General features: G+C 38.7%; 1 protein-coding gene across 1 annotated transcript in view; it reads left to right on the forward strand.

Annotated features, from left to right (window-relative positions):
- ERC2 (ELKS/RAB6-interacting/CAST family member 2) overlaps positions 1-19,317 on the forward strand; it is a gene marked incomplete at both ends in the record, with an annotated part of 849,176 nt that overhangs the window by 244,147 nt on the left and 585,712 nt on the right. Inside the window, one exon of the mRNA XM_079713573.1 lies at positions 9,030-9,104. Coding sequence (XP_079569699.1) covers positions 9,030-9,104 — 75 coding nt within the window. The remainder of the gene's footprint in view (positions 1-9,029; positions 9,105-19,317) is intronic.

Raw genomic sequence — 19,317 nt, forward strand, 5'->3', positions numbered from 1 at the left:
ACTTCTGTGTGCCTAACCATGTTTGCCATTTGTTTTAATATCTAATGTGGATATTAGTACCAGACAACTGTTATTGAGAGTAAGTTTCTGTATATTTTCAAGTACTCAATAAAAGATTGAGAAATGGAAGACTGAATCAAAGGAAAATTACGGAGATGGCTACAATGAAAGAAGCCAGTGGAGATAAAGGTGTCACCTTTAAATATCAAATCAAAGCCAAGTGGTGAAACATGGGCAGTAAGCGTGGTGGTTAGAAGCAGAGACCCTGGAACCAGACTTCCTGGCATAAATCCCAGCAGTGCAGTTCAGTAGACTGGGCAAGTTATTAACTTCTCTATGCTTCCATTTCTTGGTGTGAAAAATGGTGAAAATAATAGTACCTACCTAAGGAGGTTATTGTGATGATTAAACAAGTTACTATTTATAAAGTGCTTAGAAGAGTGCTTAGCACATAGCAGTGTATAAGTATCTATTAGCTATTATCATCCTTCACATCAGACTCCTTTTGGTCCAAAGGTATTCTAGAACCAACAGGCTTATAAGTATAATGTCAGTTGTACTGTTTCATTCAATGTGTCTATATTAATTAAGCACTTACTCTTGGCAGGCAGTATGTTAGTTACTGGGAGTATAATGGACATACAGGGTCCCTATGCTCATGGAATTTACCACTCAGTGGTGAATACAGACATGAAGCTATTAATTGCAGCCATATCCAATGATATGAAGAAAAGGTACACAGTGCTATGAAAGTCTAAATGAGGGTGGAGGAGGATGTAGACTAGTCTGGAGGGTCAGGTAATGGCTCTTCTGTGACATATTTGTAATCTTCGGCTTTAAAATAAATTACCCCAAACACTTAGTGTCTTAATACAGCAAATGCTTTTATCTCATAGATTCTGTGGGTCTGGAATATGGGAGTCACTTAGCTCAGTGGTTCTGGCCCAGAGTACCTCAAGAGGTTGCAGTCAAGCTGTTGGGTAGGGCCACAGGCATCTGAAGGCTTCACCGAGGCTGGACAGTCCACTTCTACAATGGCTTATTCACATGACTGTTGGCAGGAGGCCTCAGTTTCATGTCATATGGGCCTCTCTTTAGAGCTTGAATGTCCTCATGATGTGGCAGCTGGCTTCTCCCAGAACAAGTGATCCAAGAACGTGAGCAAGAAGGATGCCATAGGGCTTCCCTGGTGGCGCAGTGGTTGAGAGTCCGCCTGCCAATGCAGGGGACACGGGTTCGTGCCCCGGTCTGGGAAGATCCCACATGCCATGGAGCGACTGGGCCCGTGAGCCATGGCCGCTGAGCCTGCGCGGCCGGAGCCTGTGCTCTGCAACGGGAGAGGCCACAACAGTGAGAGGCCCGCATACCGCAAAAAAAAAAAAAAAAAAAAGAAGGATGCCATAATGTCTTTTATGACCAAGCCTCAGAAGTCACACATGTTACTTCTACTATATTCTCTTTGTTAGAACTGAGTTATTATTAAGTCCAGTCCACAGCCAAGGGGAAGATATTTAGGCTTCACCTTATAAAGGGAATATACAAAATTTGTGGACATATTTTAAATTACCACACAAGGAGATGGCTAGATTGATTATTGAAGATATTCTAGACCAGGGGTTGGCAAACTTTATGTACAAGGCCAGGTAGTAAATATTTCTTGCTTTGTGAGGCCATATTGTCTCTGTTATAACTACTCAACTCTGCCATGAAATGAAATGAAAACAACCATAGACAATATGTAAGTGAATGGATATAGTAGTGTTTCAATAAAACTTTATTTACTAGAACTGATGGTGGGCTACAGTTTGCTGACCCCTACAGATACAAGAGATGAAAAGGGTAGAGGATTATTTCAAGCAGAAGAAGCAGAATGTTTCATAAAGAACAGAATTATTGGGCACTTAAGAGTAAAGGTACCAAAAAAAGGTTTTTTTCATGTACTAGGAGGTTTACTACAAAATTGTTCGTAATAGAAAAAAAGAATAGAGAACACTTATTTCCACACATAAATTCTAAAAACATAAATATTGTTGATGTAGAAACCAAAATGCAAAACCTTTGTGCAATAGGGACAGCTGTCATTTATGTAAAACAATGTACTCTGTTGTTAGATTTTACTATTTATGAGGACATACATATGTAATAAAAGCACAGAATATGCATGAGAAAGACACCAACTTTAGATGATGGTTTCTCTCTAGAAGAATGGAAGTGGTGAAGGTTGTGGAACTTAAACAGGTTCTGTTATATATTTATGGTTTAAAAACTTTTTTTAATTGTGATGAATACACATAACATAAAATTTACTACCTTAACCATTCTTAAGTGTACAGTTCAGTAGTGTTACGTATATTCACACTGTTATGTAACCAATCTTGAGAACTTTTTCATTTTGCAAAATCGAAACTCTGTACCCGTTAAACACCTCTCCATTTCCCCCTGCTCTCAGCCCCTGGCAATAATCATTCTACTATCTGTTTCTATGGTTTTGACTACTCTAGATGCCTCCTATCAACCATACAGTATTTGTCTTTTTGTGACTGCTTTATTTCACTAAGCATAATGTCCTTGAGTTTTATCCATGTTGTAGCAGGTGTTAGAATTTCCTTCCTTTTAAAGCTGAGTAATACATTGTATGTATACATTTGATTATTCATCCATCTGTTGATGGACACTTCAGTTGCTTCCACCTTTTGGCTATTCTGATAATGCTGCTATATGAACATGGGTGTACAAATCTAAAAAAGAGTTTTGATGAAAGAAACGATCAGTAAATCATTGTGCAATATAGCAGCCTGAGCAAATATAGTAGCCTGAAGGTCTTTTTTCCTTCCATTCTCCCACAGCACATTCCAGTCAGACTTTCACTCACACTATCCACCTACTGGATAGTCAAGGTTATTAATGCCCTGCATGTTGCTAAGTCCTGTGGTCTTTCCTCTGGCCTCATCCTATTAACTGCTCAGCAGCAATTGATAAGGTGGTCATTCCTGCATCCTGGGCTTATTTTCTTCACTTGATTTCCAGGATGCTACTCTCCTGGTTCTTTTCCTACCTCTATTTCTTCTCAGTCTCCTTTGCTGCTTCCTCCTCACTTCTCAGACCCCTTAGTGTTGGATTGCCCCTGGTCTCAGTCCTCTGATTTCTCTCTCCTCTCTATGCTTAGTCCCTAGTTGGTTTTATGTAGGCTCATTGCTTTAAATGCTATCTATTCACCGATTTCAAATTTGTAATTGTAGCTTTTACTTCTCCCCTCACATCCAACTCATCTATTAAACCGCCTACTCAGCATCTCCACTTGAATGTCTAATAGCATCACAAACTTAACACAGGCAAAACCAAACTCTTGATTCCCATAACTCCCACTTCTCCTCCCCAGTCTTGCCTATGTTGGTATTCCACCTCCATTCTTCCTATTGCTCAGGCTAAAAGCCTTGAAGCCATCCTTTACTTGTCTTTTTCTCTAATCCCAGGCAATCTATCAAGAAGTCAAGTGAGCCTCACCTTCAAAGCATATCCAAGCTCAATTCCTTCCCATTGCCTCCACTCTGTCACTGTGGTCCAAGGTTCTGTCATCCCTTGCCGGGGTTATTCTAGTTTCTTCTTACTAGGCCCTGTGGTTCTTCTCTTACCTCCCTCCTCAATCCAAAACCATACTTCAGTCCAATAGCTGAAGTAATCCTTTATGAATGTGCATCATATCCATATCATGGTTTGTCTTTCCTCAGAACCTTCCAGTGGCTCCCCATTTTTCTCAGAGTAATACCAGTATCCCTACAATGGACTCCAAATGTATACCTATCTTCCCATCATCCCCCACCCCTGGACTTCTCCGACTGACTACTTTCCCCATCCCTTATGCAGCTCTAGCCATGTACATAAATATTTACTATTCCTCTGCCTGGAATATCTGCACAACTGGTTCCCTCATTTCCTTTAGATCTTTGTTCAGATGTCACCTTTTCCTGAAGCTTTCCCTAATCACCCTATTTAAAATGGCTATCAATCCCATACCTCCCAAATGTCCCACTCCACCTTCATGACTTATTTTCCTTTACAGCACTTAGGAAAAACTGGTTTAGTCACCTTTTTAAATTGTTGTGCCTCTCTCCAGTTGGAATTTGAAACGAAAAAACACATGAGGGCTGAGATGTTTGTCTGTTTGGTTTACTGCTGTATTTCCTATATCCCTTGCATCAAATTATTCTTTGAATATATGAAACTCTGCTGTATCTTAAGACTGATCTGAGTTGATGCTGAGATTATAGTGTTTCTTTCCTGTTGGTTTCTCCAATTGGTTTTGTTCCTTAAAAGAGGCAATTTAAAAATATGGCTTCAGAATCTTTGGCACTCTTCCTTGAAATTTGAGCAGGCTTGTGACTGCTTTAATCAACATAGCATTGCAGAAGTGATGCTATGGGACTTCTGAGGTTACGTAATAAAAGGCCATGCAGTCTCTGGCTTATTTGCTGGAACACTTGCTCTTGGAATCTTTACACTTCAATGTAGGAGGTGGGAGTACCCTGAGGCTGCCATGCTGTGAGGAAGCCCAAGTCACATGGAGCGGCCATATATAGTTGCTCAGATTGAGAATTCCAGCTAAACCTAGACTTTGAGTTATTTTTCAGCCAAGGCACCAGATGGATGGGTGGAGAAGCCATCTTGGAAGTGGATCCACCAGCCCCAGCTGTTCCAGCCCTCTGACACCATGCTTTAGAAACAAGCCTTCCTTACTCTATCCTTTATGAATTCCTGACCCAGAATTCATGAGCATAAGAAAATGGTGGTGGTTGGACACCACTAAATTTGGGGTGATTTGTTACATAGCAGTAGATTACCAGAATGGTAAGGTGGAAAGGCCAGATAATAGTAAATTACCTTTAGAGAGAAAGTTAAGTTTTGAATTTTTTTTTTGTCTACTGGAGAAAGTATATGGTATGTGCAAACATTATTCTGTCAAGCTCATCTTGTATGCTAGTGTCCATCCAGATTAACTCACTAGACTTCAGATTCTCATTAACTGCCAAGTAATGTCATCCTGATGAACCACTTGAGATTTCATGCTCAAAATTCTGGGGTCTTGGTATATTTCCATGCTGAACACCTGGAGGAGCTGGCAGTTTTAGACCAGCTCAGGCCAACCTAGTCATTAGATTATAGAAAAATAACCTCGGTATCAGTGTTGCAATGAGATATCCAATTTTCTTCTTTTATTTTTATTCTGTTTTTGAAATGGAGAATGAGTGTGATTAGAAATATCAGCCAGAGATCAGCTTTTCAGAATCAGCTGCTATTAAAAATCTGGATGTTCTCAGAGCTGGAAGGGCCATTAGAAGAAACTCACTTATAAAACTGCTTATTTGGGCCTCCCTGGTGGCGCAGTGGTTGAGAGTCCGCCTGCCGATGCAGGGGATACGGGTTCGTGCCCCGGTCTGGGAGGATCCCATATGCCGCGGAGCGGCTGGGCCCGTGAGCCGTGGCTGCTGAGCCTGCGCGTCCGGAGCCTGTGCTCCGCAACGGGAGAGGCCACAGCAGTGAGAGGCCCGCATACCACAAAAAAAAAAAAAAAAAAAAAAAAAAAAACTGCTTATTTTACTGATCAGAGAGGGGAAGGGGCATGACCAAGGTCTCAGGCTGGGTCTGGACAGGGTCCTGGCTCCCCACTCCCCATGCAGTTCTCTTTCATCTCAATAAGTGGTTTTTAGCCTGTAGTCTGGTTCAAATATGAACTTCTTGGGTGTTGGAACAGGCGCTCTGAACCAGCTGTAATGGTATAACATTTTGTTTATGCGTGCTTTTGTGTCCATTTCTGGAGATAATCCACAGCTTCCGTCTGATTCTTACAGAGATCAGTGACCCAGAAAAGCATAGAACCACTGCACTTGATGGTTTAATACTGTCATTTAAAAACTTCTAGAGTAAGTTAAATCTTGTCCTCTCGCATCCCTACACCACATGCTGCTGGGGAAATTCTTTAGTTATTTAAGATTAGTGCCTAATGGGTGCATCTTTCAGATGGTTAAGGATAGTTGGAGCACCAGCAACCAACTCATCTTACTCTCAGTTTTGAAAAATTTGGCAAGCACTCACACGTTAACATCACTTTTGTAATTCAAAAGCAACAAACAATACAGGACTGGGTAGGTATTATTTTTCCTTTCAGCCATTGCAGTAGTTAAAGCAGAGAGCCCTGGGATCTCTACAGATAAAGCCTGAAAGCTCAGAGACTAACTTAATAGAAATTTATTTTTCCTGTGCACCACCATCCAGTGTGGGTGTTCAGCAGACTTTTCACATGGCATTTCAGGAACCCAGGTTCCTTTTATCTCGGGGTTCTGCCATCTTCTTGGGTCTTGGAGTCCTTTACTTCTAGTCAGCAGACAGGAAAAGAGGGAGAGTTGAGGACAGGGTAGGAGGTTTTTATGGACTTGAGTTCTTCATTTTTACCCACATTCCACTGGCCAGAAATAGGTCACATGGTCTCACCTGGATACAAGGGTGGTGGTGGTGGTACTTCCTAGCAATAGCTCTACACTGATGAAGAGGCACACAAATCTTTGTTGGGCAACTGGTCTTCTCTGCCACAGTCAGAGTGTGCATTTTAATGATCCTGAATCTCAGAGATGGATAAAGTGTCTTGAGATGGGACTTTCAGACAGTCCATAAAGTCTGCAGGTGGCTTATAATCTTCACTTACCTGACACCTTAAGAATTAAGGTGATCCTCAGAAACTGTGAAGCCAGAATTGATTGAAATATAATATAGTTAGGGTAGGAATATTGCACTTCTTGAGTAATTGGAGATTTTATTTTTTTAAGGAGTGACAGAGAGGGTGAGGGCCCAATCTGGATTTTGAGCTGGTTTATATTATAATAGAACTCTTATAATTATAGCAAAGAGAACTCTGTTTTCATTTTTGCAAAACTATTGCTACAAGTTTAGCTTTGTTATTGCATGTTTTCCCTTAAAAATCTTTCCATGCTTGGCAGAAATTATAACGGCACATGTCTTTACCCTATGGTTTTATTTTTGTTGTGTTGCTTAGTTGCTTCATGATTATTTTTTGTTTTATACAATCTTAACCTCTCTCCTCAAATTATCGTATGATTTTTATTCTGGAACTTGACTGGCTATGGTATGAAATTATCATGAGTTTCATTCTCAGCTTTTTTCATTAAGATGTTTTTGATGCCACATGGTATCAGAATTGGTGACCTATGAAGTGTGTTACTCCTACCACTTACTGTGGAATACCTCTAACAAGTGACTTACTTTCTGTTTTGTCATCTATAAGATTTTATTGGTCTCGTGAACTCCAACAATCTTGGAAGTTATGTTGAGGGCTAAGTAGCTCTGTTTTTTAGCCTGAAGTCCTTATGTGAGGTGCTCAGTGCTGTGCTGGAACTGGAGTCAGTAATGCTTGACCTCATCCCTTCCAGAAATACGTTAGGGGCAAAAATGTCCTAATTGATGTTGAGGCCATTTTGAACAATGAAGGAGCACTAATTCTAGTTCTGCTCAAATTGAAGTCTGAGAAGTAGTTTTGTGTGCCAGTGATGACTTTGAGAAGAAAATATGCTACAGTGCAGAGCTGTAGCAGTAATTCCCCAGTACTGATCCCTAGACTTATGCACCATGGCCCTTGACCAAGTCTTCTTGGACTGCTGGAAAATAAGAACAATGTAACAGGACATGGGTGAAAGGTTGCCTGTTTTCTTATCCTGGAATCCAGGGAAGGACTATCTTTTTTTGTGCAATTCTGTTATTCTCACAATTTTTACATAAATATGTTATATCTTAACGAAATGGTGATGATAGTAGATGGTAGTGGTGGACGTAGGGTTAAATTTAATGTCCTTACTTAGATAAAGCCAGAAATTATGTTGGTCCTCTTCTTTAACACCCAAGGTTTTTCTTTTATTTTTTTAAATGTTTGCGGTCCAATGGAATGTAAAGACCTAAAACTACTCCATGTCGACTTTAAATGACTTTTCAGGAAGCAAATAAATCTTATGGAATTATCCATAGGTGACTTATAAGTCAAATAAGTCTTAATGGAATTGCTCCATAGGTGCAATTACTCACTTAGGTGAGTAATTGTAGGTGAGTAATTGTATCAGCAGTGTGGACATGCATGAGTATTTTTGTTTACTCCTGTCATGGCCTACTTTCATAAAAGTGTTGATAATTATCATTAAGAAAATCAAAGCATGAACTGAACAAACTTTATCTCTTCTCTTCTGCCAAATCAATCTTTCAAAGTTTTGACAGACTTTTTTTTTTTTTGAGAAGAGGCATGTAAAAAGTAAGCCTTGAAGCTTAAAATTATAATGTTTTTTGCTTTTTACCTAAAGAAGTTACTGGGTCTACATCTGGATTTAACCATTTTTTTCTCCCCTCTAACACTGTTGATATTAATGCCAGTTTTAATTTCTTGGCATCATGAATGCATAAGCATATCACATACAGATGTGATTTTGAACAAGGACTGAAACTGTAAATTAGGAAGCAAGAGATTCATAGGGTTTCATCAGACCAATTAACTCCAAAAAGTGACACAGTTGTACTGAAAATGTTTTAAATTGCTCATTTCAAACCTACTTCAGTAGCAAAATGCCACCCGTGCAGTGGATTTGCAACTACGTTAGTCATTTTCTTTCCTCCGTTTCCTTGCTGTGTTTGTATTGGGAGCATGGAGTAATGTAATTTAGTAAATTATGATTTGATGGCTGGGCAACAGCCCCAGTGTTGAACAGTATTTGGACTATGATTACTTGCTGGCTTTGTCACAGTTGACATTAATTATTGATGGAAGTTTCAGAAATAGCGCATGTGCCAGGAGCTTTTCACCGCAACGCAGGCTCCAGGCAGGAGGGATGCTAAAGAGGGTGGGGGAAGAGGCACCTGTGGCTTGTTTATGTCTGTACACAGCGAGCCTGGACCTGGTGGGCTGAGTGGTACCTGTGTAAAGGTCATGGTATAACGGAAGGATGAACCGTCAGGCTTATTTCTATCGTGTTCCTCCCCAGGAATTACACCGAAGAAGCCAACTTCAGCCAGAGCCAGCCAAGACGAAGGCTCTCCAGACTGTCATTGAAATGAAGGTAGGAGCTGTTCACATTTCTCAAAAACAGCTGTTCCCCTGGAGTTTGTTCTAAACTTGATGGTGCCTAACACAAACATGTGAAATGAACCTTGTGTTTTTCTCTAGACACCCTGGTGGGTGCTTTTCTTCTCGATTTTTTTTTTTTTTTTTTGGCCTTCTCTGGTGCATTTAATTTATTGGCCCTTTAATTAGGATGCCTTTTCTGGGCAAAAGAATAAAGGGCTCAAGTATCCCTTGGCTGAAAGGAGCTGGGTTCATTTACAGAGCATAGCCAATGCTTTCAACCCTAAGAGAGGTTTTGTGTGTGCTTTAAAAGTAAATTTCTAAAGCTAGAGTAATTCTTTTTTTCCTCCCATTCACATTACAATGAAAAGATACCTTGAGAAACTAAGATTTGGTGAAGAGAAGTTGTTGTATATGCAGTGGAGGCGTTAAATGATTAAAATTATGCTATCAGCAAAATTTACTTTTCAAAGAATAATACTTTCTTATGACTCCAGTATTTTCTCCTAACGAAGTCTGGAATTAATAATAATTTATTAAATACTCACAGGGTATTCTATTTAGCGGTGGATGCATAGAGATATTTAAAAGAAGCAAAGATCCTCCTGCATGGATTTAGGGCATTTAAAGAATAATGAAGTAAATAATGATGAGCAAGCTGTAAAGAAACAGATCTAAATGAAAGCCAGTTGCTTTGTCAGTTTATAGAAATTTGAAGTCTTTTTACTTCTAGTTTTTGCCAGAAGGAAGCAAATAGTATTTATCTTAAGAATAAATAATTCTTGATTTACGTTGTTCCCTGAAGAAAAAAATTTATAATGATGATATTTGCAATCTGGTTATTTCATGCATAAGTTTAACATTCGAGAGTTTGCTGGTCACCATCATCCTACAAAAGACTTCTGAAACTTGCTGATAGGGTAATGATTTTTCTGTCTTGTAGCACATGATTTTGAATTGTCTGCCCCCAAATTCCCAAGTCCTGGGGAAAAAGAAACTAATACGAGCTACTGAGTTCCTGGTGTGTACAATTCTGACTTCGTATTTTTTTTTTCTAGTCAATGACAGTGTCTTCATCCAAGTGGATTTTTGTGGAAATAATGTAGAACATTTGCTTTAAAATTTTATGTCCCCTAAATGAGGTTACACGATTCAAGGCACTTATACTGCATTTGCAGCAAACTGGTTTGAAAAATATTATCAAAGGGATCAAATGATAGTAAGATTTAAAAAAAGCTAATCTTGGCTCATCAATTCATTTTGAATTTGTGTAATTTTTGCTTGCAATATTTTGAAAATAAACTTACCATTCTGTACTTGTGGGGGAGTGTAGACTCTCATAACTGAGATTTCATCCTCACTTCACATTGGAACCAAACTTGAAACTTGGCTAAGGCTTAAAAGAAAAGAAAAAAAGACAAGACAAAAGATTTTATTTTATTTTTTTGCTAAGAGTCATTTAGTCCTCCTTCTACCCACCTCCATACCTACCTCCCCAGTTCCAGCACAATTAGTAATAGAAGGGGATGTATATAAAACTATTTCCAAATTATCTTTAAAAAAAAAAAAAAAAGAAGTAAATATTGAGTTTCAAAAACCTGTGGAGAAACCAGGAATGACATCTCTCCCAGAGCAGTGGGCATTTTCCTGATAAAGGTCTCTGTACAATTAGTAATTTTTTGTGACTTTTATAAGTAGAAACTCTGATTACAGCTTACTCTTTTTTAGCATCATATGTTTTATTAGAAAACAAAAAATAGTAAATAAAGCACTCATTTAGGCTAGCTACATGAGAAGGCATAAAATATAGTTTTTAGGGCACATTCATATCCATATGTTATCAGTAAATTGAGTCCAGAGGTTTTTGTTTGTTTGTTTTTTAATGGATGCCAGTGATCCTGATTTGTAGAAGAACACATTTATTTTTAGGACATTGATAGTCAATATACTTATATACTTGTCAGGGAACTTAGCCTGGAGTTTTTCTATTGTCTTTTGGATGCGTGTTAATTTACAAAGCACTGCCTTCTGTTTTGTCAGTGGAGGAGTCTGGGTCCCATTAGCATCTATACTTAACATGCATAAATTGAGTTATGGAGGCAGCTGGTAGAGGGTCATCTCCTCAGCCATGTGTGTTGGTTGTGACAGAGCCTGTGATCTCTTCTGATTTTGTATATTATATCTGTTTGAAATTGGAGGGAATATTGGAAAGCCGTATTTTACAAGACTTAGGGTTGACTACCAAATAGAACTGACCCTTAAACCTGATGGGTGGGACTTGAGACATTGGTTGTATTTTAATTTAAACACGTTGGGTAAACATCAATGTCATCTAGTGCCTTGGCAAAATCTGAAGTTAAAAGGAGCTTTCCTAGAGTAATTTGGACCTTTAGTTTCAGGGGGATGACACGAGTTAAGGGTTTAGAACTCACCCGTACTTTTCCCTTGCTTCTTAGAGAAACTGAGGGTGAAATTCTGACTCCTCATCTTCTCCAAAAATATACTTTGCATCAACTCAAGAAAGGTGTTTGTTGTGAACATCTGTGAAATCTTGTCCAAATGAAAGCACTTTTAGAACCACAGTCTGGTAGTTCTAGTAGATCTCTATGTACCCCTCTGGGCTTTTAGAGTTGTGAAAATATGACTGTCAGGGAGGGCCATCTGCACACACCAAAGTGGGGGCAATTCGCTTGCAGCCATCACAGCTGCTGCCAGCCAGTTGAACCAGAGGGGCTAAAGTCACCTGAATGAAAATAAAAGGAAGCAAAGTGAATGAAGTTATTTGTGATTTATCTTACTGCAGGAAGCTCTAAGTTTTAATTTTGATCTTGGTTTGGTCTGGCAGGTATGTTCCAGGTTTGCACTTAGAACATTGCATGTGTTTTTCAGAAAAGTTAGTTTTCTCGTAAATGTTGCAGTGCTCCTCCGTTTCTTGCTTTTGTGTCTAAAGATTCTTAGCTTCTCTTTTCTGCTCTTACGGAGAACTGTCAATAAAAAGGTAGTTAAAAGGGCTTTTTTCCTTTTTTTTTCTTTAATGTTAATTCCTTTGAAAGAATGTGTTTTTAACCTACTTTTATTATAAATTTGACATGACATAAACAAAAGTTTCACTTTCTTGGTTTCATTCATAAAGCTCTATCCAGTGTTTTTTTTTTTTTTTTTTTTTGCGGCACGCGGGCCTCTCACCGCTGTGGCCTCTCCCGTTGCGGAGCACAGGCTCCGGACACGCAGGCCCAGCGGCCATGGCTCACGGGCCTAGCCGCTCCGCGGCATGTGGGATCCTCCCGGACTGGTGCACGAACCCGTGTCCCCTGCATCGGCAGGCGGACTCTCAACCACTGCGCCACCAGGGAAGCCCTATCCAGTGTTTTTTTAAAAATTTTATTTATTTTTGGCTGCGTTGGGTCTTCCTTGCTGCGCGCGAGCTTTCTCTAGTTGTGGCGACTGGGGGCTACTCTTTGTTGTGGTGTGCGGACTTCTCATTGCAGTGGCTTCTCTTGTTGCAGAGCACACGCTCTATGCACACGGGCTTCAGTAGTTGTGGCTCACAGGCTCTAGAGAGCAGGCTCAGTAGTTGTGGCGCACAGGCTTAGTTGCTCCGCGACATGTGGGATCTTCTGGACCGGGGAATGAACCCATGTCCCCTGCATTGGCAGGCAGATTCTTAACCACTGTGCCACCAGGGAAGTCCCCCCCATCCTTTTTTTTTTTTTTTTTTCTTTTTTTTAACAAAAATGAATTAGAGTAGTGACAGTACTTGTAAGATAATCTCAAAAAATTTTTTTCTTTGTTAGTTAAAACTTCTAAGTGAATGAAAATCTAATTCAAAATGGCTAAAGCCTAAAAGGAGTGTACCCTTTCCACTTAACTGGAAAAACTGGTATTGCTTCAGGCATAGCTTGATCCTGGGGCTCAAAAGATGTTAACAGATCCCATTTTCTCTCATTCCATCTCTTATTTTAGCTTTCTTCACATGAGCTCTGTTTTCAGACAGCCCCTTTCTGCCTGTCTGAGCAAGATGGCTGCAGCATCTCCAATAATCACAGAAGGAAGGGACAGGGAGAAAGTTGTGTTTTTAAAAAATGCAAAAAACCAAACCAACCCTAGAATAATAATAATAATTACTAAGAATGGAGCATAAACCTTCACTCCAAATTTAACAGCTCAGGCTGTAAGAAAAAGCATGGAATTCCCTAATTTTCATTTGCTTTAATAAATTAAATGACATTCATTAAGAAAAACAAACTTTATGCTAGCACTGAATTCAGCAGAATTTATCAAATGGGACATACATGAGTGACATAAGGGTTTTAGTAAGAGTCACAGAAAATGTACTTGATCTGGTGAACTTGTTAACTAAAGTGGATTAAGAAGTTAGGGGCATAATGTGACTATGTGACAATATTTCTGTGGTAACTGAAGTGAGAATTGTAGTTACTGAGGTTTCTCGTCACATGACCAGCCGCTGCACTTGTGTGTCATGAGTGGTGGTTCTTGTGTAACATTTACGCCAATGAGCTTTCCTATGGAAACTGAGTAGTAAGCAATTCAAGATTGAGCTTGACCAAATTGCTGCCTTGTAGATGTGCTATTGATGAAAGAATATGACTTTGCATTCAGGTGCTAACTCTATGGTGAGGTTGATCTTTTGCTTTTAAAACTAAAAACCAAGCCTTATCTTTGTGTTCAGGCAGATGTCTGCTGTTCTTCTGCATGGGGTTGACTGACCTGTAGTTGAGTTAATTTTCTCTTAAGAGATAACTTGGTGTTTGATCAAATTCAGTCAATTCAGTTTCACCAGGCATGGAAGGGATACACTGGAACATGGAGAAGGCAAGAACTACTTGGTAACTTTTCCCAACATCTCATAGCTAGGCAGGGAGAGATTTCAGATTCAAACCTTGGCCATTGAAAGTATCCCACTTCCCAGTGTGAATTTAATTTGAATCTTGGGATCTGGTCAGGAATACCATGAAGTGGCTGAAATGTTTTCTTTGGCTCTAGGGCCTACCCCGGTTTATTTCATCCATCTTTTGAACTGTTACTTATCTGAGTCTAAACACTGCACTCAGCATTGTTTCTTCTCCCAAGATGATGTGTTTGTAGCAAATTGGTGTCAAGCCTCATTTTTTCTAATCAAGCCAGTTTGATGGCTTTTTAGGCCTTAAAAATAGGCCATAGCTCCTTTTGTGGCTACCAAACAGAATAACAGCAATAACAACAAAAACACCACCTGCATCACCCGTGACAGCTATAGCCCGAACACCACTCCACACATGTGGAGCCAGGTGCAAGGCATCTGACGTATAATAACCCATGAGTAGGTAAAATTAGCCCCATTTCACAGATGAGAAAGCCATGGTTTAGAGAATATGAGCAACCTGCCCAAGGTTGTACAGCTGGTAGGTTGGCAGCTGAGATTTGAACACGGGTTTCTTCTCTAAAGTTCTTAGACTCTCTACTCTTCCAGTCTGCTTTTACTGAAGATGACCCATCAGTTCAACTAGTTTTTCTTTCCACACTTTGGAAATTATACACTGAGTTTTGCATCATAGAACAGGTTGAGGCAGCTCATGAGAGCTGGAAAGTTCTATTTGATATATTTGGTAAGGGGCAATATTGTACATTGTGCTATAAGGCAAGATTCATCCTTTTTACATGTATATGTTATCAGTCCTGCACATGGGGCTCCAAATATGTACCCTACAGCCAACATGTGCCCTGTTTTTTTTCCTTGAGTTTTAAGTCTTGCCCTGAAGCCTTTATAGTAGTGTGGAGCATAACTCATTTAAACTTGCAAAGCTCTGTGTTTTTTTTTTTGTTTTTGTTTTTTTTTTTTTTTTTTTGTGGTATGTGGGCCTCTCACTGTTGTGGCCTCTCCCGTTGCGGAGCACAGGCTCCGGATGCGCAGGCTCAGCAGCCATGGCTCACGGGCCCAGCCGCTCCGCGGCATATGGGATCCTCCCAGACCGGGGCACGAACCCGTATCCCCTGCATCGGCAGGCGGACTCTCAACCACTGCGCCACCAGGGAGGCCCAAGCTCTGTGTTTTTGATGTGCCCTATCCACTTATGATACCAGAAATTACCCTTTAGCTTTTTTTTTTCTTGAGAACTTTCTTCATTTTCTCATCTTTCAACTTAAATGGGACACGTTTTTTTTTTTTTAAACTATTTTCCTTAAATAAGGGGAAAAATGTGGGTTTTAAGTGATAGCCAGAAAAAGCAAAATGTCAAGTTAAATGTTAGCTCTGGATGATATATGGTTGTCATTTAGAAGCAAGGAAGATTAAAAAAGTGAGACTTTTTTTTTGCCCAAACTCTTCTTTTTTTTTTTTTTTTTTTTTTTTTTTTTTTTTTTTTTTTTTTTGCGGTACGCGGGCCTCTCACTGTTGTGGCCTCTTGCGTTGCAGAGCACAGGCTCCAGACGCGCAGGCCCACCGGCCATGGCTCACGGGCCCAGCCGCTCCGCGGCATGTGGGATCCTCCCAGACCGGGGCACGAACCCGTGTCCCCTGCATCGGCAGGCGGACTCTCAACCACTGCGCCACCAGGGAAGCCCATGCCCAAACTCTTCTTATATGTGTTTGAATCTAAATGTTTGAGTTGCTAATTGATAATTCCTGCTATACACAGGTTTATTTTGTGTGACTATAACTCCTGAAGTTGAATTACAAATACCAGTGCTTACCAAGCAGCTATATTGTATAGAGCACCATGGTGGGCCTTTCAGAAAGAGTGAGCACTCAGTCTTTAAGGGGCTAGTGGAAGGGAGTATATAAGCCTGGATCTAAATAGTGACCTAAGAACAGCAAAATGGGCTGCAGAGACTCAGAGGATATCAAATAAGAGAAGGACAGGGAATGCTTCTTGGAGGAGATAGCATTTGGGGAGGGCCTTGAAAAAAATGGCATGATTTTGATGGTGGGTAGAAGGATTATTTATAAACAGTGGGAACAATATCAGCAAAGGCAAGGAGGTTGGAAATTATGAGATGTGTCTGGGGAAGAGCAAGTCATTCAGTTTGGTTGAGAGAAGACTTTTTAAATTTAAAAAGCAATGGAAGATCAAATGAAACCATAAGAATGTGGGAGAAAAGAAATAATAGAGATAAAAGCTGAAATTAATGAAATAGAAACCAAACATATATAGCAGGGGAATATAAAAGCTAAACACTGATTCTTTGAAGAGATTAACAGTTCTCCTGGTCAGAATCATTGAGAAAAATAGAGACAGACAAACAATACCAGGATTGAAAGGGGGCATCACTATCAATCTTATTGACTTTAAAAATATCAGGAGATTTTATTAACAACATTGTGATAATACAGTTGAAATTTTAGATTTATTCTTTTAAAAATACAAGTTATCAAAACTGGATGAGAAGAAACAGAATATCTAGAATATCTGAGTAGTCCTGTATATTAAAGAAAATGTTTCTATGATTTGAAACCTTACCACCAAAAAAATATCTAAAAAAACAAACCAAACAAAAAATCCCGTAGTCCCAGATGGCTTCTTCAATGAATTTTACTAGACATTTGAAGAAAAAACTATATCAGTCATACAGAAACTACACCAGAGAATAGAAAAAGAGGAAACACTTCCAATTTTATTTTATGAATCCAGTATAACCTTGATATCAATACCCAACAAAGCCATTACAAGAAAGGAAAATTACAAACAATCTCTCATAAACATCAGTGCAAAATATTCTAGTGAACTGAATGCAGTGACAGTGACCAAGTGTGCTTATTCCAGGAAGGCAGGGTTGGACTAATATTTGGATATCAATCAATGTTATTTACCACATTAACAGGATAAAGGAGAAAAATTAATTTCAATGAATGCAGAGAAAGCATTTGATAAATGCAACATTCATTTATGCTAAAAAAACCAAAAAACGCTTTTATCAGACTTAGATTAGGAGAGAATTTTAATGTGATAAGAGGTAGCTACAAGAAAGCTACAGCAAGTATCATATTTAATGGTAAAATATATAAAGCTTTCCTTATAATATAAGGAACAAGACAAGAATGCCTATTATTGTCACTTCTACTGAACAATATTCTGGATATCCTAGGTGTAAGAATTATAAAGGAGGAAATAAAACCCTTTTATTCACAGGCACCATAATTTTGTGTGTAAAAAATCTCAATGAATCCATATATAAACTACTAAATTAATAAATGAACTTAAACAGCTGGTCAGTATATAAAAATGAATCATCTGCATACCAGTAACAAACAATTATGAAATGAAATTTAGAAAACAATACAATTTAGGATGGTATTAAAAAACCCAAAATATCTAGGAGCAAATCTAACAGTGGTAAGCAAGACCTAATTTAAATAGAAGGTACAAAACATAATTACATATGGAATAACCAGAAACTTGAAACAAATGAAATAGCTATCATGGTGTTAGATGTCTGGGTATTGCTTAATCTGGAGGAGGAGGGAGGGTGAGGAGGTTGGGAGGGGGCGTGAACGAAGCTTCTGGAGTAGAAATAATATTCTATTTTATGTTATGGTTTGTATGTAATCAGCCATGTTCACTTTATCATAATTCATCACGCTGAAAACCTGTGATTTGGCTACTTTCCTATGTATAGTATACTTTAATTACAAAGTTCATTGAAAAATAAAGGAAGAAAAACTCAAAAATAAAAAGACAAATAATGCTATTAAAAATTGGGCAAAGAATTTGAATAGGCATTTCTTCAGTGGAAACATGCAAATGGCCAATAAGGACGTGAAAAGATGTCCAGTGTGATTTGTCATAAGGGAAATGCAAATCTAAACCACAATTAGATAAAACTTAGCCCCCACTAGGATGGCTAAGATAAAAAGACAGACAATAACAAGTGTTGGGTAGATGTGGAAAAGCTGGACCCTCATATACTGATGGTAGGAATCTAAAATGGTTCAGTCCATTTTTGAAAACTATTTGGCAGTTCTTCAAAATGTTAAATGTAGAGTTACCATATACACGCAAACAAATTGAAAACGTGTACACACAAAAACCTATACACAAATGTTCATATTACAATTGTTAATAATAGTCAAAAACCGAAAGCAACCCAAATGTTCACTATCTTCTGTGAATAAACAAAATATGGTATATCCATATAATGGAATATTATTCAGCACTGAAAAGAAATGAAGGACTGATACATGCTATAACATTGATGAGCCTTGAAAACGTGCTAAATGAGAGAAGCCAGTTGCAGAAGGCATCTTATATGATTCCATTTTTATGAAATGTCCAATATAGGCCTATCCGTAGAGATAGAAAGTAGATTACTGGTTGCAGGGAGCTAAGGGGAGAGGAGAAAAAGGAGTGACTGCTGATAGGTACAACAGTTTGTGGTGATGAAACTATTCTGGAATTAGATCGTGGTGATGGTTGCATAAATCACTGAATTGTGCACTTTAAAAAAGTGAATTTTATGGTATATATATTGTATATCAATAAAGCCATTATTAAAAAATGAAGATATTATAAAAGGGTCAATAACTTTGGTTACTCAAAGATTAAAAAATAAAATGAATTATAGAATAACCAACTAGGAGATGCATTTCTAAGGTGTATAGTAGTTAGAGTCTTAATAATATATAAAGAGGTTATATTTATCAGTGTGGAATAAAAGCTTGGGGAAAAAAGTACCAAAATGTTGACACTAATTATAGAAGGGGAGATTAGAAAGGATTTTTTTCTTCTTTTTCCCCCCTATATTTTTATGTTTTCAGTAGTGTGCATTCATTATATAGGGATGATCAGGAATTATAATTTAGGAAAAACATCAATAAGTTTGTTGAAAGAAAAACCATCTATCAAAAGTCTTAAAGATACACAATTTCTTCTATTCTGGTTTCTTTTGCTGAACTGAAAAGTCTCCAAAGTGGAGAAGGTTATGTTATTTATGGAAATTGAGAATCTGGTCCTGCCTCTTAGTGCTTCTCGGAAGTCCAGCTTTCTCTTCTGTGAGGTGGAACCATGATACCAGGCTGCGCAGAGTTGCGGTGGGAATTAAAATGTCTTAAGGCATGGGAAAATCCTGGCATACAATAGATGCTCAAGGAATTCTCTGCTTCTCCATCCCTTCCTTTTCAGTCTGAAAATTGAATTTTACTTGTTAAAAAAAAAAAAACAACAGAGATGGTACCTTTGAGCAAGGACCACCAGAGAGAAAGAATTTAACAAGCT

The sequence above is a fragment of the Hyperoodon ampullatus genome (assembly GCF_949752795.1).
Source record: "Hyperoodon ampullatus genome assembly, chromosome: 10".
Classification (NCBI taxonomy): Eukaryota; Metazoa; Chordata; class Mammalia; order Artiodactyla; family Ziphiidae; genus Hyperoodon; species Hyperoodon ampullatus.